The 25,705-nt window shown below is 39.2% G+C and overlaps 1 protein-coding gene across 1 annotated transcript; it reads left to right on the forward strand.

Annotated features, from left to right (window-relative positions):
- Positions 1-21,301: 21,301 nt before the first annotated feature.
- On the forward strand, positions 21,302-24,220 carry LOC148045364 (uncharacterized). The gene has a single exon (XM_087715822.1). It carries the CDS (start codon positions 22,552-22,554, stop codon positions 24,025-24,027), a length of 1,476 nt encoding a protein of 491 aa, XP_087571948.1. The 5' UTR covers positions 21,302-22,551; the 3' UTR covers positions 24,028-24,220.
- The last annotated feature ends 1,485 nt before the right edge of the window (positions 24,221-25,705 follow it).

Genomic DNA, 25,705 nt, shown 5'->3' on the forward strand with positions numbered 1-25,705 from the left:
AGGTACAAGCAACTTAGTCTTAGTGGTCAAACTTCTTGAAAACTGTTTCTATACCAACTAAGGCAAGTAAATTCTCTCCTCATTTGCATCCCAACTACAAGGAGGTAGATGAGTAGATTCACTGCAGAGAATTTGGAAGCCAGACATACAAAAACATTTTCCCTCTAACAACTATTGGAATTCTAAGTATATGTTACTTCCTAGGTTTAAATTGTGTTCCTCTTCCTCCCATGTTTTTAAATGAATGGTCATATAACTATTCATTTCTAGCCTTGAATCCTTATGCCATCTGTCTCTTATTGACCAGACAGCTTTCTCTGGCATGAGAATGAAAGATTCCTGCCTCATCAGCTTCTATCCTGACAGTTCCTAGATGTAGCTAGCTATAATATTACATTCTTGGAGACTTCACCCCTGCAGACCTCTGACTCACCTGGGCCTTAGCGATCAATAAATCTTATTGCTTTAGAAGAATAGCTTTAAATATTATGAAAAACTATTCTTAAGCAATAGCAATAAAATAGTAATATAAAAATAGTAATGCCCATTGAAGAAGTAGTGTTGCATTTACAACATCTACAGGACAATTAAGTTGAAGCAAAACAAAGTGAAAGGAATTCATCACAAATACATGCCACAAAATACATATACCAGTATATTTCAAAAACAACAATCATCTAATAAAAAAATAGGGCTGTACAATAGGACTTTATTGTAGTTCGCCCATTTTTTAATTGTGTGCAGGACTGTGTGATTTTGATTGTGATACATGTGGTTATATGTTTATTGGTAGGTAAACAGCCTGGGATAATTATTTGGGTATATATGTTCAGCTATTTCTAGGTCTATCAGACTTTATCTCAGGTTTTGGCATTATAACATAAGAGCCCAGCTTAGGCGAGTTAGCACTGGGGAAAAAAACTATGTCAGTTCAAGAACTCAATGCTTGTTTATAACTGTAACCTAAGAACACTGATAGATGACACAATATTTTTAGAGTTCAAGTGATTGATTACAGCAACTCAAAAAAGAAAGCTGACCTATACATTTTTTGTAATTTTATATAACATTTAGATGCTCTTGGGCATTGCAATGAAGATTGAAATCCCAAGCATATAGAAGTATGATTTCTTATTCAATAAGGATTATTGGAGGGGGGGGTGATGATATTGGATGTGTTACTGACAGCTGTTCTGCCCTTTAAAAACACACACCTGTTGTGGGTTTACTGGTTTCAAGAAGCACTGTCTGATGTGAACCATGCCTCTCAGAAAAGAGCTCTCAGAAGACCTACGATCAAGAATTGTTGACTTGTTTTTCCCACTGGTGTGGGCATGTATTGTTTAAGATTATTATTTTTACTAATATTTTTAAATAATAATTACAATCAAATGAAAATGGATATATGATGATGGTGATATGTATGAATATTTGAGTTAAAATGCTCGAGTTAACATGAGTTATGTTTGTTGATTGTGGAGGAGATGCACGAAAGTTTATTTGTGACCGACTGACACCCTTCCTATAGCATGTAAAGAAAGATGTTGTACTTGTTTTAAATTAAAAAAAATTAAAAAAATTAATAGAAAAAAAAGAATTGTTGACTTACATGAAGCTGGAAAGGGTTACAAAAGTATCTCCAAAAGCCTTGATGTTCATGTGTCCATGGTAAGACAGACTGTCTACAAATGGAGAAAGTTTAGCACTCTTGCTACTCTCCCTAGGTGTGGTCATCCTGTAAAAATGACTGCAAGAGCACAGTGCAGAATGCTTCATGAGGTAAAGAAGAATCCTAGAGTGTCAGCTAAAGACCTACAGAAATCTCTGGCACATGCTAACATTTTTGTTGACACATCTACAATACGGAAAACATTAAACAAGAATGGAGTACTTGGGAGGACACCACGGAGGAAGCCATTGCTATCCCAAAAAAATATTGCAGCACATTTGAAGTTTGCAAAAGATCACCTGGATGTTCCACAGCACTACTGGCAAAATATACTGTGGACAGATGAAACCAAAATTGAGTTGTTTGGGAAAAACACACAATACTATGTGTGGAGAAAAAAAGGCACAGCATACCAACATCAAAACCTCATCCCCACTGTAAAACATGGTGGAAGGAGCATCATGGTTTGGGGCTGCTTTGCTGCCTCAGGGCCTGGACGGATTGTTGTCATTGATGAGAAAGTGAATTCCAGAGTTTATCAAGACATTTTGCAGGAAAACGTACGACCATCTGTCTGCCAACTGTAGCTCCGCAGGGGATGGGTGATGCAACAGGACAATGACCCAAAGCATACAAGTAAGTCAACACAAAAATGGCTTCAACAGCACAGAATACGCCCTCTGGAGTGGTCCAGTCAGAGTCCTGACCTCAATCCGATTGAAATGCTGTGGCATGACCTTAAGAGAGCGATTCACACCAGACATCCCAAGAATATTGCTACACTGAAGCAGTTTTGTGAAGAGGAGTGATCCACAATTACTCCAGATCGTTGTGCAGATCTGATCTGCAACTACACGAAACGTTTGGTTGAGGTTATTGCTGCCAATGGAGGGTCAACCTGTTATTAAGTCCAAAGGTTCACATACTTTTTCCTCCCTGCACTGTGAATGTTTACATGTTATGTGCAATTAAACCATGGCAACATCTAATGTTTGTGTAGTATTATTTTCAGCAGACTGTGTTTTTCTATTGTTGTGACTTAGATGAACTTCAGAGCACATTTTATGACCAATTCATGCAAAACTCCACATAATCCCAAGGGGTTCACATACTTTTTCTTGCAACTGTAGTTGATGGCTTTGAAATAAAGGCAGAGAGAGGGTCTTTCTTTGCATAACTGCATAAATGTACTGTGAAAGCATTTTCCCTGCTCTTTCCCCATGGTATTGTCTTCATCTCAACCAGTGGTGGGTTTCAAATTTTTTTAGAACCTATTCTGTAGGTGTGGTCTGCTTTGTGGGAGTGGTTTGGCAGTCATGTGACTGGGTGGGCGTTGTTTGGCGGTTGTGTGACTGGGTGGGCATGGCCAACTTGGAAAATGTGGTGAAACTCATTTAAAAACACTCTTGCTTAGCAAACAAAATTTTGGGCTCAATTGTGGTCATAAGTTCTCTTTCTTTTTCTTTCTTTCTTCCTTTCTTCTGTCTCTCTCTCCCGTTTTCTTTCTTTCTTTCTTTTGTCTCTCTCTCTCCCACTTTCTCTTTCTTTCTTCGTTTCTTTCCTTCTTTCTCTTTCTCTTTCTTTCTCTTTTTCTCTTTCTATCTTTGTCACTCTTTTTTTTCTCTCACTCTCCCTCCATTCCTTCTTTCCTTTCTTCCTTTCTTGTGTGTATCTCTCCCACTTCCTTCCTTCCTTCATTTCTTCTTTTCTCTCCTACTTTCTCTTTTTCTCTCTTTCTCTCTCTCCTCCCCTCTCTTTCACACACACACCTCTTCCAATTATTTTCGTTGATATATTCTATGAACTAAAACCTGTGCCAATAAATCATATGATCACGGCATTCTGTGTCCTACAAGCCAATTCACAGAGCTCCCAATTCAGTCTTTTACCGCTCTGGGGGTTAACCCAATATGGTTAGTGGTCCTGTTATCTCTTGTCCAGAGTGGCAGAGAGGGCTAATTTCAAACAGCTTTTTTTTCCTTTCGGCGAAGCCAGATTTCTCTGCCGCTCGGCAGGTGACCTGGTGGGTGTCCAAAAGTGTTGGGCACACCACGGAAGGCACGCACGTCATGTGTGCATGTGCATACATGCACACACACACACACACACACAGACACTGCGTTTGCCACAATGCAAGGCACCTGTGTAAGGCGGATTGGATCAGCTGAGAGACTGGCAGAAAAGAAGCCTCTGTTCCTTCTCTGCCGTGGCTCGCAGAGGAAGGAGGCAGGGATGCTGGCGGGTGCTCTCTTCACTTACTGCTCGCCCCTGCGGCCCACCGAATACAGCCCTGCCTGGCTGGATGGCCGGCCAGGAAAGCAGCAAGGGGGTGAGCGCTGGCTATCATCCTTACCTACTTCTTTTATGAGCCACAGCAGCGGAAAAACAGAGGGTTCTTTTTTGCCAGCCTCCCAGCTGATTCAGTCCCCTTACACACGTGCAGTGTGTGTGTGTGTGTGTGAGAGAGAGAGAGAGAGAGAAAGAGAGGGAGGGAGGGAGGAAGGGAGGGACGGAGGGAGGGAGAGAGAGAGAGATGCCTCATTTCCAATGGAGGGGAATCCATGCAGAGGGAGGAAAAACGCATGGATTTCCCCCCCATTGGAAATGAGGCAGCTGTCAAAGAGAAGGGAGCAGCGCGTGCCACGTGGGCTTGTCCAACAGCCAAAGAAGGAACAAGAGGCAAGGATTTGGCTGTTGGACAAGCCCACATGGCACATGCTGCTCCCTTCTCTTTGACAGCCGCCTCGTTTGCAATGGGGGGGGGGGGGAATCCATGCAGAGGGATGAAAAATGCATGGATTTCTTCCCCACCCCCATTGGAAACGAGGCAGCTGTCAAAGAGAAGGGAGTGTGCACCATGTTGGCTTCTCCCAATCCTCCACTCTGGCAAAGGAAATGTGTGGGTGGGGGAAGCTTGGTGTGGACAGATGGGGCGAGCCAGCGAGCGGTGACTGGGCAGGGGGTTGGGGGGAATGAGCAAGTGGAAACTGGGTGGGTGGGGGAATTGAGTTGGGGGGGCAGGCCAGGGAAGAAAGCATTCTGGTAGGGGGCCTCTGGAAGCTCAGGTACGGGAAAGCACACTAAATTTCACGAAGCAGTACACGCGTACTGCATACCAGCTGAAACCCACCCCTGAAATTCTCAACCCCAGCCCATGAATAAAGGAGCCTTAACTCATGTACTGACATTAAAGTACTGTCTCCGCCCTACTGCATTCCAACATTGTCCAATGATCAAGACTTATAAAATCCTTCAGTCTTTGTCACCTTGGAAGGAAATCGGGGTATATATGCTACATGATCAATGGAAATTAAACAGTGCCTTGCAAATCAATATTATTCTATTGTAAATAAAGTAAAATCCTACTTGCAGAAATTTGAAACTTAGCTGTGGGAGATGATTGAAAATAGTCCTTAATTAATTGATATTGAATTGTGTTACAGCAGACTGGTACACTTCCAAAGTATTAGAATTTAGTCCCCATAGTGCTCAGGCAACCTCACCAGTCTAAAGGACATTAGTTTCAGGAACAATGTAGCTAGCATACAAATTCATGCAGTCATGTTCAAAACATTGGAAGAACTCTGTTGGTGGAAGATAGATGTATTATAGGTGACTAGATAGAAGATACAAAAAAATAGATTAAAAAGAGTAACTTAAGGTCTTGAGATGAAAATGTAGGATGCACTGACCTTAACTGAAAAATTCCATAATAAAAAATTAACAACACTCTAATAGGTTATTTTATTATTATTATCACAATTTGGATCAAGTCTAGAGTCCCTGTGAAAGAAGTTATCTTTCCAGTCCATTTTCCAGGCATCACTGCTAGAAGAAAGTTTTGTTGTATTATTTACTATTATAAGTGCAAACTATCTAGCTCATTCTACTCAACAAGGAAAGTTCTTGTATGTGCAACAATAAAGAATAAAATCAATATGACTTACTTAGCTTGAGCACTGAGAGATTCTAAGTCACTAATAGCCTGTGAAGGAAAAAGCAGATTCCTAGCGTGCACAGGCATTTTTGATTGATTTTGCAAAAGAGTTCTTCAAATGCATTGCACAAACACTATATTTTTTTAGCAAGCATAGTATCAGACTCTTAGATTGCAATTACATAGAAACTTCAGCCTGTAATTTTTAAAAGGGTCAAGGTAAGAGACACTATTTTCTTGAACTTATCATTAATTTGTCAGTATATTCTCATTTTTACCTCTATACAGGGACAGAACTCCATACAGCAGAATATTCACATCGATAGTACACCAGATATCCATTCTCCATGCCAATTAATTTTTTTCTTGAAATGATCCTCTAGTAAGAATTCCATTTCCACGTTGTGATGCTGAAGCAACAGTTATTTCTTAATTTTCCTTCTCCCCATCCTGTTTGCATTTCTTTGGGTTGGAGCTCTAGAAGAGGTATAACACTACTATTGTTTTAACAGTAGTTGACCTTAGTTGAGTTGAGTTGGCGTTGCTAAAGAATATTTCTGTATTGATAATTCATAAGGAATATTAGTCAAGAACAGCAGTACTCCAACAGCAGCCTCACATGAAAAGATAATTCACCATCTTGTTATAAGGGTAGAACTGGTTATTGAGTTGAGTTCAACGCTGGTCACACATAATGTCTTCCATTGTGCCAGAAGGAGGTTAACTAGTTTAGGGTATATAGGGCTAGCCATGTAGCAGCCTACACAACTGCCTTTCAGTACTTTGTCACCAGATGACTGTGGCTTTGTCAAACACTACCTGGATCTGCAAAGTTCAGAAAAATATGAAAAATGATTTTACAGGAAAATATGAGTCACAAGTAATCCTCCCACTCCTTTGCTCAATTTAATGGAAGTTATCAAATTCTTTACAGAGAATTTTTGTCTGGATGTTTAATAATAATTTGATCTTCAATAAAGTGTGGGATTTAAAATGTCTTCATATATTCCATAAAGTAGGGCACATTCAATTACCCATACTCAACAGTAAAAACAATGTGCTAGCACCATGCAAGTATTAATAACAGAAGTATAAAAATTAATTATGATGCTATCTTTTTATAGATATGACAGAATTTCATCAAAATTATTTTCTTCTCTTTCTTTCTTTTTTATTTATGCTAATCTTCTTTCAGTCATGTATAAAGTCCAGACTGTACTATGCCAAGTTAAAACAAGATTTTGTGAAGAAAATGAAATTTGGAAGACCACAACTGATTCTGTGGTCAATAGAAAAACCTGCCTGTTTTCTACTAATGATATTATATATTGAAAACTGCAATACTAATATAGATTCTCTAGGGATAATTCAGTACAAGTTAAATTAAAATTATTCATTCATCTTTTATAAGGCTAATATTTTAAGACCTATTACCCCGTTTCTCTGAAAATAAGACCTCCCTGGATAATAAGCCCAATCGGGCTTTTAAGCGCATGAGCTAAAATAAGCCCTCACCTGAAAATAAGCCCTCCCCCGAAATATTGCAACACAGCAGCAGCCATGAGGTGACCATGTTCGCTGCCTCCTGTACCTCAAAAATAATAAGACCTCCCCAAAAATAAGGCCAAGCACTTATTTCAGGGGTCAAAAGAAAATTAGACTCTGCCTTATTTTCGCAGAAACACGGTATGTACCTGAAAACTTTTTTATATCTTTAAAGATGGAATATGCCCATAATTTTTCCCTGATGCAATTATGCTGAGAAAAAAAAATCAACTGGAACTTTCCTATCTGTGAAATGCTAGGTATAAAGTTGTTCTGCTAAGATCGGACACACTCAATATTCCATTTTTAAAATATTCTAGTTCTAGTCAGTTTGCCATTCTTCTACTGAAGGAATTGTATTTACTTTCCAGTGAGAAGAACAGAGTATCCTAGCAGCTGTTAATATTATAAAGCTAGCTGAGTATTCTTTGTAGGAATTTGAAGTTTATTAGAGAGATGGCAGTTTGGAAAGCTGCCTTCTATCCAAAATGAATCTCCTATTTATTTTCTACCTCTTACTAGATTCCAAATTCATATCTTAAATACATTTCCATCTCAGAAGAACACAGGGATCCCTTCCTTTTCAATATGGCTTACTAGGTTTTCTCTACTTTTGAAGATGTTCCTGCATGTCATGCCCCAAAATAAAACAGCCTTCATGTAGCTATTTGTGAGACAGTCTAAAACTGGAAATGTCCCTAGAGCATGCTCTGGCATTTTGGATACAAATACAGCCAGAGTCATACAAAAGGTTTTAAGCAAAATCATGGGCTGTTGTATAACAAAACTCCTTTGTGTGCCCCATCCTCATATTGAGCCTAACAAAAATATGGAATAGTAATTTGATTCAGACCTTGGTGCTCTGTTGCAAGCTTTTTGGACTTTTACCTATGTCTGTTTTCTGCACAGATCCAAATTCTGATACAGTTCAACTATTGTAATGCAGTTTGATTTATTTTTTATTTATTGTATTTATTTGATCAAGCATGAATTAAATAATAGATATATGTATAAACATGATTATGAATACATGAAATGGGTATAAATACAAGGAAATATTAGGACAGGAATGGTAGGTACTCTGATGCGCTTATCACGCTCCTTAAAGACCTCTTAAGAATAGGGTGAGTTAAGAGCCAAGGAACAGAATATATTTGACATATAGTATATGTGCTTCTCACTGCATTGTATTGTGATATACAATGTGGTGAGGTCGATAGTAAACAGTCTAAGGTTAAAGTTTTGGGGGTTTGGGGAAGAAACCACATTGTCAGGTAGTGCATTCCAGGCATTGACAATTCTGTTACTAAAGTCATATTTTCTGAAATCAAGTTTTCAGTGATTTACCATAAGTTTGTATCTATTGTGAGCTTGTGTGTTGTTGCGGTTAAAGCTGAAATATTCATGGACAGGTAAGACATTGTAGCATATAATTTTATGTACTATGCTTAGGTCATATAGGAGACGGTGAACTTCTAAGTTGTCTAAGCCCAAAATTTCAAGTCTGGTGTCATAAGGTATTCTCTTGTGAGCAGACGAGTGAGGGACTCTGCTCTTGAAATATCTCTGGACTTGTTTGATTATATTTATGTCTGATATGCAGTGCGGGTTCCAGACAGATGAGCTGTATTCAAGAATTGGTCTAGCAAAAGTTTTGTATGCCCTAGTTCACAGTTCAATATTACCGGAGAAGAAGCTACACAGGATTAGGTTTACAACTCTTAGTGCCTTTTTCGCAATTTCGTTACGGTGAGTTTTGGCATTAGCTTATTTGAGATGTGTAGTCTGAAGTCCTTGACAGAGTTGGGGTCGTCTACAAGGTCATATCCATCCTGCTTGTATTTTGTGTCTTGATTTTTTTTTGCCAATGTGTAAGACAGAGCATTTGTTGGTTGAGATTTGAAGTTGCCAATTGTTTGATCATTCTGATATATAGTCAAAGTCTTTTTGTAGGGTAGCAGCATTGTCAGTGGTATTGAATAGTGTAAGAGAGGTCTTTTTCTAGTTTCTTTCCATACAGGTTCTCCCAGTCCTTTTTTTTTATTTATCAAACTCCATTTGAGTGAGAAGTGAGAAAAATAGTTGAGAAAGTAGCTATAGAAAGTTATGTGACATAATCACATAAAAAGTTCAATTTTCTGCACATATACAGAATGTCTTTTTTCCTCTGCAAAACTTCCCTTTCAATGGAAGTGTGGTCAATGAGACACTGAATCAAAAAACAGGCCATTTTAGCATAGCTCTTATGGTAAATACATGGCTTTTATATGATATAGATTCAGGAAATTAGATGAATTCTATCAATAATCTTCATTTAACCACAAGTAAACTTATGTTATATTTTACCTTCCCTGTGTAGGGCACAGACTCAGATTTAAACAGATTTCTGCTGTCATGTTTGACAGCATATTTTTTCAGATTTGAAATTTTGGTTGCTGCTTAAAGGTGGCAAAAATTATCAACATACAGGTAGTCCTTGAATTACAACCATTCATTTAGTGACCATTTGAAATTACAACAGCACAACAGGATACAACGGGATAACATATGACTTGAAAATAGCCCTGGATTGCTACAACTTATTCAAAATAACTTTATTAAATCTATTTAAATAGATTATTAAATCTATTTAAATAGATTGTTAAATCTATTTAAATAGATTATTAAATCTATTTAATAATAGATTTATTAAAAAGGAGCGTGTTGCAGTGTACATAAAAGAAACACATGCCTACACAAAAATTCATGAGTCACAGCGGTGACGTGCAATCAGGTGAGGCAAGTGAGGCACAGGCTCACATCTCATCATGAAAAGAAAAAAAATGTAAAAGGAAAAAATAAATTAAATGCTTGTATTTATCTACTGATCTGTACCATAAAGTTATTTTCCATTTAACTTCACCAGTTTTACATTATTTGGTATTAAAATTGCAGAATTTTCACATTTACTATTCAACTAATCAGGTGAGAGCTTGCGGTGAGGCTGCAGCAAGCTGAGGTGTGGCTGAGCTAGCTGCTGCCTCATCGTGGTTGACTCTACTTAACTGTTTAAAAAGCCTCTAAAAAGCACCCTCTACTATGAGGCAGGAGAACTGTGTGCCTTACCTAGTCTGACTTTAGACGTTTTATGGTCGCTTATGATCCACGGTGAGGCAGCAGCTAGCTCAGCCTCAGCTCTCGCCTGAGAGGCTAAGCTAGCTGCTGCCTTACTGTGGATGACTCTGCTTAACTGTTTTACATGCTCTGTAATGAGATGGTATTGCTGTCTCTCTGTATGTCACTTTTAATAGTTTAGCTGATGTATATAATATAACTACAACTATATGTAGAACGTGTTTCTTGTGCTGAGCTATCATAAAATGCCTAAAAAGTCAGACTAGGTGAGGCATGCAGTTCTTCTGCCTCATAGTAGAGGGCGTTCATTCCGGTTAGAAGAGGTTCATCACGGAGCGCCTGCGCCACCCCCCTTGCTCGTCGCTTGCCCCACCCGTTCCGTCGCCGCTCATGGGCTGCAGCTTGTGTGGTGCGGCCGACCTCCTAGGACCTCCCCGAACTTGCCTAGGAGGCATGGCCTCCAGCAAAGCATGGGGGCATTCCAAGGTGTCCCAGCCCCCCACTGGTTCCCCACCTACCTTCCCAGTGAAGTTTTCCAAGGTGTGGTTTTCCTCCCATCCCTTGCGCCAGCTGCTGCTGAGCTACAGTAAGGAGGAGAAGAGCCTTTGGGGAATGAAGAGGAGGAGGAGGAGGAGGGAGGAGGAGGAGGAGGCACACGTGTGAAGACATACCAGCTGGGCAACCGGCAGAGGCAGGAAGGTTCTCAGGAGTGTTGAGAACCTTCCTGCCTCCGCTGGACTTTGTGCGCTCCTCGCGACTGCCATAGATGTCCAGAAGCGGCATGGGCTGTTCGGCTGTTAGCCACAAAAGCCACTTCTGGACATCTATTGCAGTCGTGAGGTGCGTGTGAAGTCCAGCAGAGGCAGGAAGGTTCTCGGCACTCCCCAGTTGCTTTTGCAGCTTCCCAGAGCTCCGAGAACCTTCCTGCCTCCGCTGGACTCCATGCTCTTCTCCGCGTTTCCCAGTGAGCGAGCGAGCAAGAGAGGGAGGATCAGGCTGCCGAGAACCTTTCTGCCTCTGCTGGACTTCATCTTGATGACGTCACCGCAGCTGCTGGGCATGGACGGACGGAGGTAGCCCGAGCAGCGCCAAGGCAGTCCAGTGGGCGAGCGAGTGAGGATCAGGCTGCCTGATCCTCCATCGCTCACTGGCTCTTTCGTCCGCCCAGACCACCTTGTCACCGCTCTGGCTACCTCCGTCCGGCCGCACCCAGCAACTGCGGTGATATCATCAAGACAAAGTGGCTTGGAGGCGAAGGGGCCATAGTGCCCTGCCTAAGTGGCAGCAGGGCCCACTCCCGGCTGGGCTCTTCCCTCTTGCTCTTGCCTTGATGATGTCACCGCAGTTGTCGGGTGTGGACAGATGGAGGTAGCCAGAGCAGCACCGAGGTGGTCCGGGTGGGTGAAAGAGCGAGCGACCGATGGCTCCACGGGCCAGATCTAAGCACCCCATGGGCTGGATCTGGCCCATGGTCCTTGAGTTTGACACTCCTCATCTACATCTCATAACAGAGGGTAAGGTGAAGAAACTGACTTGTGTGCCTCACCAGCCATAAATCTCACTGCACATCACGGAGTCACAGCATGGAAAACCTGATGAAAGGATTTGGATAAAAAGGAAATGACATTGGAACAAAAATGATATTGTCAGAAACATTTATTATAAAGTGGACAGGCAAAAAATTTGGATGAGACTTTCTATATCAAATGACCATACTTTCAAGGAGCATGTGATATTACCAATGGGAAATTTCAGCTGTCTACTATCTACTCCCATGATGGTGAACCTATGGCACATGGGCCAGAGGTGGCATGCAGAGACCTCTCTGCTGGCACATGCACCGTCGCCCCAGATCAGATCTCCATGGTGTTTCTTTCGTGCGCTTTTTTTCCTGCAAATGACAAAACAGAACTTTACAAAATAAAAAGATCTTACCTCTTGCTGTACTGCTGGTGTTGGGATACCTTGCCTCCCACAAGCCAGCTGGCCTTCGGATCTCTGCTGTGCATGTCCGCATGTCCACATACAAATGTCAGCATGGGCACATATTTATGCACATGCACACAACTTTTAGTTTGGGCATGCATGTGCGCACAGTTTGGGGAGTCAGTGTCTAAAAGGTTCGCCATCACTGGTCTACTCTGTCAAGAATGAGAGGTCCAAAAAATGCTTGTCCAATGAGGGAAGAAGCAACAAGGGACTCTGTTATTCTGGATTTAATCTTTACAGCTGGTATTAGTTAAATACATTAGTTGAAGAAATGAAGGTTACAGTAATCTTTGGAAAAGGTGACGAAGTTATCCTTATGATGTCAGTGGAAGGAGGGTAATATTTATACTTTATTTCTACTAGATTTCAGAAGAGCAGAAAGAAAAGTAAATCAGATCCTGTAGCTTGAAATCCTGAAAGAGAAGAGTGTCTGCTCATAATCATAGCAATGTCTGACAGAACGAGAAATGGGATAATCTTTAAAGAGATCAAAGCAGATACCACAGTCTTTTAAATTGTGGCAAAGTAAAATGGACAGGGATAGCAAAGGGAAAGGAGGTATATAAACAAGGCAGTTGCCAGAAATTGCAAGAATTGTGCCATAAAGGCTAACATTCAAAACAACCAGGAAAACATTGGGAAAGTTGCCAGAAACAAAAGGCAAGGCAAAGAGGCTGTAGGTTTGTTGATTGGAGAGGGAGATGTGGGTGAGAAGGCAAGTGCCTTAACTTGAATTTTAATCTGTCTTCTCTCCTGAGGAAATGGAGCTCTAGCCAGTCATCATTGTTCCACTAGAGGCAATTGCAGAACTGCCAGATGTAATTGCTGAGAACTCCTAGAGAATTGGCATGATTGCCTAAGAGACTGGAAGAAAGAAAATCTCATTATTATCTTCAAAAAAGGAAAGGCGGAGGCCTCCGAAAATTAGCCCTGTCAGATTAATGTCTATGCAGGACAAAGTATTAAACAGCATGTATGTGAGCATTTAAATAAGAATGCAACAATGAACAAGAACCTGCAGGAGAAGACTACTGTTGTGCAAATGCTGTTTGTTGATTTCAGTTCAGCACAACCTATTAGTTTTTAATACTCCATTATGTTATTGGATACTGAATTTCCTTACTGAGAGGCCCCAGTTTGTGCAAGTTGGAAGAAAAGTTTCCAACTCCATCTTCTTGAGTACAGGTTCTCCATAGGGCTATGCCTTGATGTTCACCTTGATGACCCATGACTGCTGTTCCAAATCTGCTGTGAGTCATATTGTGAAGTATGCGAATGACACAGCAGTGGTGGACCTTATCTGCTGTGCAAGCACTGGGGTGACAGTGATGATGCTTATAGGGAAGATGTGAAGGCTCTGGTACACTGGTGCAATAAAAGTAACCTCATTCTAAATGTTAATAAAACAAAGGAGATCAAACAAGTATAATAAACATACAAACATACATACATCATTGTAGATTTTAGAAAGCGTTGGCATAGTCATACTCCACTCAGTATCAAGCATGCAGCTATAGAGGTGGCCAATAGTATTAAGTGACTGAGAGTGCAGATAACTAACAATCTGAACTGGTCTCTCCACATGTCATCCATAGTGAAGCGTGCAAAACAGCATCTGCATTTCCTGAGTTCAATGAGGAGAGCACAGCTTTCTCCTTCTGTCCTGGCCACTTTTGACAGAGGCACAATTGAGAGTGTTTTAACAAACTGCATCCCTATCTGATTTGGTGGCAGCAGTGCCTCAGATAGAAAGTCCACACAGAGAATGGTAAGGACAGTCGAAAAGATTATTGAAAGCCTGCTTTGAAAGCTAATGTATTTTGGCATTCATCCCACCAGGAGAAAAAACATGCACTATATTGACACACACTCAGGATACATTTACTGACTTATCATTTTGAACTAGATACTGAGAAATTCACAGACACCATCACTGATAAAATATTTCTGATTCAGGACTCTGCCTAGTTAGCACACTCATTATTTAGAGATTTCTTTGGTATGAGCATATGGGGAGACTTCACTCCCTATAACAAAAATAGATTTAGTCCCAATCATCAAGGTTTTATTTGGATCTATCCCTTTAGAAATTGATAGACAGAATAGAGAGAGGAAAGAGAGAATAAATTAATGAACAAGTTCTCTTATGCTTCAGTATGCACAATGCCCTAAGCAAATCACATCCATGTTTCTGTATGGGAGGAAGATATCCATCTGTTCCTGCCCCCAAGAAGCAGTAAGTGGTCCATGCTGGCAATGGACCAAGTAGAAAGTGCAGATCTACCCCAGAGAGAATTGATATATACAGGAATTCATCTACTGCTATATGTTCGCTTGGATAGGCCCACTGGTTTCTTGTCTTCAAAGATATTTGTTTCAACTCTCATATCTACTTAATTGGTCTTGTCAGTCAAAGGCCCTGTATTATTAATCTCATTGTCGTTGTCAAACTTTTGAGTGATCTCTTAGCGTGTGGTGCTCCTGCGTTGAATTTTGTCTTAAAGACACATTTGCATCCCACTGTTTTCCTTTATGTGGGCATCTTGACAAATTTCCATGTGTCATTCTTGTGAAAAGATTCCATTTCATTTTCTGCAGTTTCTGTTTTTCTGTCTCAATGGCTGAAATTCTCCCAGTTTTCCTTCCACCCACTTCTTGTTGATGCAGGAAAACTCTGAAGTGCAATCTCTTGCTGCCTATCTCTGAACCTATCAGTTGTGGTGCCCCATCTTCCCCATGCTAGCTTGCACTTCAGGTATAAACACATGGTGAAGATCCCCATTGAGGCCTGTGGCCTTGACTTATTGTTTATTTGAATATGGAGAACATGATCTTACACTACATGTCATAATAGTATGTGTGATGTGATCTAAAATTTTGTATCCCTTGCAATATTGGAAATACTTCAACTTGACATACTTCTTCCTAACATCTGCAATTCAGTCTGGCTCTTGAGTTGTTTTGGCACCTTGCATAGCACTGCATTTGTGGCCTTGGTTGAGAGACTGTTGTGGAAGTAGATAGCAATATTAATGCTTCCCCAACCTTTATTTGCTAGTTCTGCATTTTGCAGCATGTGTCCAGTAGAAAATAATTTTCTACATGCTATTCTTTCTAGTAGTAAGGGGACTGTGGTCTGCATACAATCCTTTGTCCTTTTGGGAACTTTACCATGTCTTCTCTCATATGTTCACCTGCAATGCCTCTTTGCTTTCCCCCAAAATCAAGGTGGGCTGCTGAGGGTTCGCAGGGGTTTGGGTAAGGTGACCAGACGTCCCAATTTCAATGTGACAATCACATTTTATAACAATTTGTCCCGTTTCCCACAGCGTTTTTAAAAAGTCCCGATTTTCTGGCTTCATGTTGACAGCCCAGTGTGCTGTGTGATTTATGTGATTTGCTTAAGAAATCCTAACCGGGGCAAGACAAAAGACACCCTGTCTAATCCCTCTCTGTCTCTGTCTCAGTACTTTCATTGAAGATATTAAAACATTAAAGCAACAAAACAGACCTCCCCCCCCACCCCGCCGCTTTTACCTCATTTTATAAGAAAAAAATGATCTAGTACCAAAGAGCTGCAGGAAATGGCTAGAGAGTTCGCGAGTGTTACTTCCTGGATTTTCCGAAGGGGAGGGGCATGGAGGTTGGAGGTCTACTCCGAAAAATGGTGGCAAAGTTTCTTTGAAAAATATTTCCCTGACTAATTTCACCATTTCAATTTGCTCAGTTCTTTGTATTAACATCTACATCATTCTGGGTTTACTTGGAGTGCAAGCCTGCTGGTAAGTAGGTTTTTTCTTTTATTTTTTAATGTATTTTAAAATAATATTTTATTTATTGTGCATAGGATTTATTAAAATAGTTTTATTCTGTGTGGATTTAAGTTAAGAACTCCCTGTTATTAAGCTTTCCTGTTATTAATCTCTGAGTAGATTCCCAACTTCAAGATCCCAAGGGCACATCTTGGAAGCTACACCTTTGCTTAGTTTATAGATGATGCCTTTCCTTAAATATGAAAATAAATACATTTATTGTTCAAATGTGTACATCTCAATAGAAATGACTCTCAGGGGTGACAACAATCCACTAAAATAATAATATAAAACAGTAATTACAAAAACAGGAGCAACTGTTATGAAAATTATTATTAAAAAATAAAGGATAAAAATGGAGTTATTAAGTATATTAATTGCAGCAACCACAATACAATACCTCAGTCCTTCTTTTCATTAAACTAGACATACCCAATTCCAAGGAATTAAAAGACGCTTGCTCCTGGGGAGGAAAGTTATGGCAAATCTAGACAGCATCCTAAAAAGCCAGGTGACCAGATTTTCAGTAAAGAGGGACACCTTTGACTGGGGGTGGGGGCTTGATTAAAAATTTTATATGGAGCAACAAAAATTTTCATACAATGCAAAAATAGTATTGTAATATTTTTTTATTTCAACATAACTACAATTTACAAATATAAATTGTAACTGTTGCCAAACATCAAAATTTTGATCACGTGACCATGAGGATGCTGCAATGGTTGCTAAGTGTGAAAATGGTCGCTAAGTGTGAAAAATGGTTATCAGTCACTTTTTTCAATGCCATTGTAACTTTGGTCACTAAGCCCATTATATCACCTTTCTTGCCACAGTTCTTAAGTGAATAACTGCAGCTGGTATTTTGTATTTTGGATAGAATCTTTTTTTAAATTTATCTAAGATAATTTTAAAAAAGGATTCTATCCAAAATAAATTGAAGTGAAAACATTTTTAAAAATTCTATGAACTATACTTTGAAATATATTGTGCATAGAATTTTTAAAAATAGTTTTACTTCAATTTATTCTGTGTGGAATAGTTTGAAATGTTTTACTTCAATTTATTCCGTGTGGATTCTTTTTTTAAATTGTCTTCGACCCCCGGTCAAAGGTGTCCCTCTTTACCAATCTGAAAATCTGGTCACCTTAGGTTTGGGAGAACCTCTAGCTAAGATTCTGTGCCATTTAGAGAACCCCCAATGTAGGGTTTTTACGGTGAATCATCTGGATGGTCCTTAGAACTGAGGTTACACGTGTAAGTAGAAACTGCATCAATCTGCAGAAAATATTTGCCTGTCAGCTAATCTTTGCTCTTGCAGTGTTCCCAGGGATGTTCGAGGACACGGGATGATACAAAGTAATAACCTGCAACATTTTATTCACTCATTTGATAATACTTGATTTGCTTAGCTATTACAACGTGAACATTCTCACGAACACCAATGATGTAAGGACTAACCAATTATTGTGCCTTGGAGATTTGTTAGCCAATAATGAGATAATACGTAGAGCTCAAAGAGGCTGAAAACACTATAAGAATGATGTTTCATGATTAATAAGTTTGCTGTGGATTCTCATGTTAATTCTGGATGCTCAATAAACTTTGGTTGATTCAGCTATCCGTGAGTGGACATTCCTTTCATCCTCAGCCTCGGGAACCCTAAATGCAACATTTTGGCGCCCGAACAGGGACCCGTACTTCGTCCAGAGAAGGACAGACGCGTCGTCAGCCCAAGGGCTTTTCTTAGTAAGTATGGGGTCTTCGCTCTCTCTAGAGCAAAGGAAGCATGTTAGTGAGTTAGGGTATCTTCTTAAGAAGTCTGAGTTATGTGTGTCACAAAAGGCTCTTTTTCGGCTGGTCCGTGAAATTGCTTTAAGTTGTCCTTTCTATCCTATACAAGGTTCTTTGAAGTTGTCAGATTGGGAAAAAGTTGGCAAGGTTTTGCATTCTGAGCCTAGGAAAGATGTGGATGTTTTGCACGCTTGGCATTTGTGTCGGCATGCTGTAGAAATATTTGGTCAGAAAGAAGATTCTGTTTCTTCCTTATCATCCCCTCCTTCTCAACATTCTAATACTGTGATTTTTCCTCTACTGTCTGAAAAAGAAATTTCTTCTTTTGATCCTAAATCTGAGTCTGAAATAATACCTTCTTCTCCTTCTTCTGACATTGTGTTAAAACCTCCTCCTCCTCCTCCCCCTCCTCCTATTCCCTCTTATCTTTCTCTTCCTCCTATTCCTCATTCTTCTACTAATATTCTTCCAAAGTCTGCTTTTCAGAAAATGGTAGAAAATTGTAAATCAGATGTTAATATTTCTGGAGAAGAGTTAGCTGATTTGTTCTCTGTGTGTCCGGTTCAATATCAACCAGGGCCACAACCAGGTCAGCAGATTGCTGAGTGGGAAGGTTTGCCATTTCAGATTTTAAGGGAGTTAAAGAAGGCTATTTCTGATTATGGTATCACTGGAAATTTTACTAAAGGTCTTTTGGAAGGAATTAAGAATGGCTATACCATGATTCCGCAGGATTGGAAACAATTGTTTAGAATGATTTTGACTTCTATGCAGTATGTTGTTTGGGAAAGTGAATATTTGCGTCATTCTCAGGCAGCTGCTTTAGGTAGTGGTGGAGTTTACACAGTGGAACAGTTGTTTGGGTCAGGTCAGTTTGCAGACATTCCTAATCAGGTTTTACTTCCTCCTGCAACTTTGGCGGTAGTTTCTGAATGTGCATTCAGGTCTTTTCTCAAGGTTCCTCAAGCCGGAGAACCTAAAGTTAGCTTTTCTAACATACGCCAGAGAGTGAATGAACCTTATGCTGATTTTGTGGAGAGACTTTCAAAAGCTTTGCATCAACAGTTGGATAATCAGGAAGCGGCTGGAGAATTGCTTCGTCAGTTGGCTATTGAAAATGCTAATGTGGACTGTAAACGTGCTTTGCAGCCTTTAAAAGCTACAAATCAATACACGTTAGCAGACATGTTACGTGTTTGTCAGGATGTAGGATCTCCATCATACAACATGAATTTGTTGGCTGCAGCGATTCAAAGAGGGAGGAAGCCTTCAGGGAATTGTTTTAAATGTGGAAAATTTGGGCATTTTCAGAAAGATTGTCGTTCAACATCAATTGGTGGTGATCGTCCTGTGAAGAAGTGTCCTATTTGCAAGAAGGGTTTTCATTGGGCAAATCAGTGTAGATTTCGTTTGAGTTCGGGAAACGGCCAGGTGGGTGTGGCACCCACCCAGAAAACAAAGAGTGCCTTTCCCGTTGTGAGTTTTCCTCCCCCCTCTCTTGTTCCTCCTCCCTCTCTAGCGCTTCCTCAGCCACAGCAGGTAGTGCTGGGATCGATTTAATTACTCAAGCTGATTTGGATTTTAAATTTCCTTTAGAGGTAAAATTGGTTGCTTCTCAATACACTGGTCCTCTTTCTTCTGGTTTGGTTGGCATAATCTTACCACGTTCTTCTGCTCATAAATTGGGATGTTTTGTGGTTCCAGGAGTTATTGATTCTGATTACACTGGAGTGATTCTTATGCAAATTTGGGTTAACATTCCACAATTTCTTCCTAAAGGATCTTCTGTAGCACAACTTCTTTTGCTTCCCTATAAAATACCTAACCCAGGTACTGGAAATCGTGGTGATTCTGGATTTGGTTCTACTCTTACTTCTATAGGCCTCTTGCAGTCTATTAATTCTCATAGACCACTTCTTACTTTGTATCTTAATAAGCAACCGTTTCAAGGTTTGTTGGACACAGGAGCCGACGTTACTGTCATCTCACTTTTACAGTGGCCTGTCCAATGGCCTAAACGTGATGTTAATTCCTTGTGGGGCATTGGTGGGTCTACAAATGCTTGGCAAAGCATTCATTCCATAGCCATCACGACCTCTGCTGGTAAGTCTGTATCCTTACATCCTTACATTTTAGATATTCATACTAATATTTGGGGTAGGGACCTTCTTTCTCTTCTTAATGCTCATTTGATTTTGGATGATGGCGCTTCCTCTTAAATGGCTTTGTTCTACACCTGTTTGGATTGAGCAATGGCCTCTATCTTCTGAAAAATTGATTGCTTTGCATTCCTTAGTCCAGGAGCAATTGGCTGCTGGCCATATTGAACCTTCTACTAGTCCATGGAACACTCCTGTTTTTGTTATTAAAAAGAAAAGTGGAAAATGGAGATTTTTATCTGATCTTAGAAAAATAAATGAATGTATTCAACCAATGGGACCTTTACAATGTGGTATTCCTAATCCTAATTTAATCCCACAGTCTTATAAATTATTAGTTGTGGATTTGAAGGATTGTTTTTTCACCATTCCTTTGCAGTCACAGGATAGAGAAAAATTTGCATTCACTGTGCCTGTTTTAAATAATAGTCAGCCTACACAAAGATTTCAATGGTGTGTCTTACCACAAGGTATGCTAAATTCTCCTACAATTTGTCAATATTTTGTGGATCAAGCTTTACAACCTTTTCGTGATGAATTTCCTTCTTATCTTATTTTCCATTATATGGATGATATTTTAATTGCAGGTGAAAATCTTGATGAAGAACAGGTGCTACAACAATTGACTACCATTGTAGCAAGCAAAGGGCTTTTTATAGCTCCTGAAAAAATACAACGTTCTGAACCATATTCTTATTTGGGTTTTAAAGTTTTACAATCTTCTTCCATTCCTATCTTACCTGAACTTAAGGTGCAATCTTCATATACTTTGGTTCAGTGGCAAAAACTTTTAGGTACAATCAATTGGGCTCGTCCATATTTTAAAATTTCTACAGGAGAAATGTTACCTCTTTTCTCTCTATTAAAAGGTTCCAAAAAACCTGGAGATTTGGTTTCACTTACTGTTTTGCAAAAGAAATGTCTCCAAGAAATTCTAAATAAATTTAAATTGGGATATGTTGATAGAATTGCTTCTATAACCAAAAAGTTGTGGTTAGCAATTCTTCCTACATCACCTTTACCTACTGGATGTCTTTATTCTATTTTGGATGAAAAAGTGATTCATATTCATGAATGGTTGAATTTGTCTGCTTCTTCTCCTAGAAACATTTTTCCTTATCAACAGGCTTTAGAAGAATTGATTATGAAAGCACGACGAAGATCTTTGCAATTAATAGGTCATGATCTGGATGGAATAGCTTTCACTCGTACTAAACTTGAACATGAACATTTGATGACCATTTCTGATTCATATCAAATTGCATTTTCCAACTACCTTGGTGATATTCAATATTCTTTACCTAAAGATCCTAGAATAGTTATTACAAATACATTGAATCTTTCATTTTCTTCTATTTTTACTCGTTCTCCTCTTCCTGAAGCATTAACAATTTTCACAGACGGATCACCCACTCGTGGAGTTGTGGTTTGGACGGATGGTCAACAATGGTTTTCTAAATTCACTTCTGTTCAGACATCTGCCCAACGTTCTGAGTTGGCAGCTGTTATTTTGGCTCTGAGATTATTTTCTGATCAACCTATTAACTTAATTGTTGATACCAAATATGTTTTTCTTGCAATGCAATCTCTTCCTCATGCTTATTGTGCTGTTTCTCTTGACGTTAATCTTTTGTCTTTATTTTTATCTTTGAAACATGTTTTGGAAGCACGTGTCTTTCCTTTATATGTTGAGCACATTAGGAGCCATTCTCCTTTTCAAAATCCTTTGACGGAAGGAAATAGACGAGCTGATGAGACTCTCAAAGAAGTCACAACTCTTTTTTCAGATCCTGTTGCTAGTCATTCATATTTTCATCAAAATGCTAAATCTTTGGCTAAACAATTTTCTGTTCCTATGTCTCAGGCTCGTGACATTGTTCGAGGATGTACTTCTTGTCAACAATTTGCTGTTCCTTTTCCTATGGGAGTAAATCCTCGAGGAACAAAATCTAATCAAATTTGGCAAATGGATGTTACACAATTTGCTACCTTTAAACCATTCACTTATTTACATGCATCCATTGATACATATTCTCATTTTTTGTGGGTTACTGCTGCTAGACATGAGCGCACCTTTGATGCCATGTCTCATTGTCTTTCTGCTTTTTCCGTAATGGGACGACCAATTCAATTAAAAACTGATAATGGTCCTGCGTATACTAGCAAGGACTTTAATTCTTTTTGTCAACAATGGAACATTCAATTGATACATGGAATTCCTTACAATTCTCAAGGGCAAGCTATAATTGAGCGAGCTCATCGTACATTCAAAGCCACATTAACTAAATTGGTAAAATCTGAATCTGGTCCTTTCAATTTGAGAAAAATTCAAAATTTGATCTCTATTGCTCTTTATGCGTGGAATTACTTAACTTTTCTAGATTCCTTTTCAGATATTCCAGTCAAGTTTCATTTTCAGACGTCCCCAGGTTATAAGTTGATCGTGGTCATAAATTGGACGAGGTTACGCTGCAGTTGAGGATTTGCAAACAAAGCAAGCTGTGTGGATTCCAGGCCGGTGTGTTCGTCCTTACCATGGAAAAACAAATGAAAGATCTAAGGATGCAACGTCCTCCAATATTGCCTTGGAATCACCTTGAAGATCAACATCAATTGAAAAAATCCTTTTTTCTCATGTGTTGTTTTCTCTTTTTCTTTTCTTTTCCGGTTTCTACTAACTCGGAAACAATTCCTGCTCTTCCTCTTAGTCCTAATCTTTGGATTCGTCACGCTCAATATATGTTTTTGATTCATGGTCATAATATAACTTTATATTATGAACCTCCTATGGCTCTTGGTCAAGTTGCTTTTATTCCTAATCTAATTAATTCTTCTGCTTTCATTGTTTCGCAACTTCAACATATTTCTTCTTCTTGGCTATTTTCTACTCCTCCAAATGAATTAAATTCAGTTAGATGGAAGTATATTCGCATTAACCAATTTACTAGAGGCTTATGTTTTTGTTGTTATGCTCGTCATAATTGGTTTAATCAATGGTCTGATTACTCAAAAGCTAAACGTATTTTAGATAAAGTAGGGAATTATAGTTATTGTACTCAGAAATATTGGTTATGGGGTACTATTAAAACATCACAAGGTCATAACATCATACCTGAAATGTATCCTGAAAATTTTCCTATTTTTCAAACTGTTTTTTCTAATACTGACACAGGTGGATCAATCTGTGCTGGATGGCAATTAAAAGATCCTACAATGTGGTCTTTCTTTGATAAATATGCAACTAACGTACACCCTCAAAACTATCAATGTGCTGCCATTGGATATTTGTCGTTACCTGTACAAGTGGGTGCTTATGAAAGTTTACCAACTAGAAAAAGACGTGCAGCCTTGGGATCAAAATGTTCTGATGAAGTTATTATTAATACTCAACTTTCTTCATTGCATACTTTTGGACGCGCAGTAGTTGGAGCAATAACTGGAACTATTTCTTTGGGATCATACCCAGGAATATTAACTCAAGAAAATAGACATTCTATTTTAGGTCTCACATGCCGATTGGAGAAATCTATTAATGCTACTGCTGCAATTATTAGAGACTTGCAAAATGAAATTGAAGAACTTAATCAAGATTTAATGCAACAACGTTTTGCTATAGACTATTTGCTAGCTCGTCAAGGTGGATTTTGTACTTTAGTTGGTCAACGTGCTTGTGCTGTGCATTTTCATTCACTTAATAGAACTATTGAAGATGAATTAGCTAATTTACAAGCTTCTATAAAAAATAATGTACATTATGTATTTTCTCCTTTTGATTGGTTAACTAGCTGGTTACCTAATATTTCTTGGTTGAAACAATTGTTTTTCTATGGTGTGAGCATAATTGTATTACTTATACTTTGCTGTTGTTGTATGCAATGTGTTCCTTCATTTTTTGCTATGTTTTTTGCTATGTTTCGTAAGTCTCCTGCACCTACTTTGAATATGATTCAAATGCATGCTCTTGAAAAATCTCTTTTATCGTCATTAAAAACAAAAAGAGAGGAAATGTAGGGTTTTTACGGTGAATCATCTGGATGGTCCTTAGAACTGAGGTTACACGTGTAAGTAGAAACTGCATCAATCTGCAGAAAATATTTGCCTGTCAGCTAATCTTTGCTCTTGCAGTGTTCCCAGGGATGTTCGAGGACACGGGATGATACAAAGTAATAACCTGCAACATTTTATTCACTCATTTGATAATACTTGATTTGCTTAGCTATTACAACGTGAACATTCTCACGAACACCAATGATGTAAGGACTAACCAATTATTGTGCCTTGGAGATTTGTTAGCCAATAATGAGATAATACGTAGAGCTCAAAGAGGCTGAAAACACTATAAGAATGATGTTTCATGATTAATAAGTTTGCTGTGGATTCTCATGTTAATTCTGGATGCTCAATAAACTTTGGTTGATTCAGCTATCCGTGAGTGGACATTCCTTTCATCCTCAGCCTCGGGAACCCTAAATGCAACACCCAAATCCCACTCCTGGCTGGTCCGGCCTGCCACACTCTCCCAGGAGTCCCCACACAGCCCGTTTTGGATGCAGGTAAGTGCAGGGCATGCACGGAGGCTTGGGAAGGATGAAAAATGGGCCTACCAGAAGTTTGGGAAGGCTGGAAATGGGCCCGTTTCTAGCCTCCAGAGGGCCTTCGGAGCCTAGGGAGGCTGTTTTCGCCCTCCCGGAGGCTCAAGGAATGCCTCCAGAGTACAGGGAGGGTAAAAATGGCCCCCTACTGCTGTGGTGCAGGAGGTGGACTAGGCCACACCTACCATGGCCACGCCCACCAAGCAACCAGGCAGAGAACCCCTTGCTAAAATTGTTGAAGCCCACCCCAAATTATTGCTTACTAAAGCCGCTTATTTTTTTTTATTTTGTGTAATATTGCCTTTCTTTTTGTTCAAGTAACAAAAAGTAAATCTTGAGTAATCAGCTCTAGAACACAATATTAATCTGCTTCTTTCTTAAATAATTGCAGATGTTGCTGTGAACCAACTCCAATGACTTCTTTTTCTTTGAAAAGAAAGGTCTGAAAAGGGAGGACTTATGCCTTTGGCCTTCAAAGAGCAGGGGCATTTTGATTTATAGATGCACAGCTTTATTTTCAGATCTTTTGCCAACTTGTCTAATTTGTGAACAGCTCCTAGATTTCTGGGCCTCATTCTTCTGTGCCACACATTACAGATATATTATGTCTGCAATTTATTGTTGCTCCAGCTTTATTATCTTCACAATTAACCTCAAAAAGTCCATTTTCTTGGAATGTGCCTTTTATAAATAATTTTCCATTTTGAAACAAATCAATTGTCTATAAAATTTACTTCACACTCTTTTTGTGTCATAAGTTGTACTGACAATGCACTAAAATCTAAATGTAGAAGATATATTTTATTGTTAATGTAGTACCCCTGTCTTTTACTTAACATGTCCGAATTTTTTACTAAACCTCTATCTACTGAGGAGGGAACTTTTTTATCTATCAGATAAAAGCACTTGATTTGTATTCAAAAGCTAGATTCATAAGCATCTCCTTTTCCTTAAAAAGGTTGCTGGTTACCTTAGAATCAAAGCATGTTACTTTGTGATGGACAAAGACAATCTTAGATGATTTTGCTGACTTCTTTCATGCATTTCATTTGAGAACATTCTATTTTCTGTCTTTTTTCTTCTTCTCCATGTTATGA

Source organism: Thamnophis sirtalis, unplaced genomic scaffold (assembly GCF_051295495.1).
Source record: "Thamnophis sirtalis isolate CommonGarterSnake01/CBP01778 unplaced genomic scaffold, rThaSir2_p1.2 scaffold_5, whole genome shotgun sequence".
In the NCBI taxonomy this organism is placed as follows: Eukaryota; Metazoa; Chordata; class Lepidosauria; order Squamata; family Natricidae; genus Thamnophis; species Thamnophis sirtalis.

Bases quoted from the DNA above. Each gene is read 5' to 3' on its own strand.
- LOC148045364 (XM_087715822.1), top strand. From the start codon at position 22,552: ATGGAAAAACAAATGAAAGATCTAAGGATGCAACGTCCTCCAATATTG.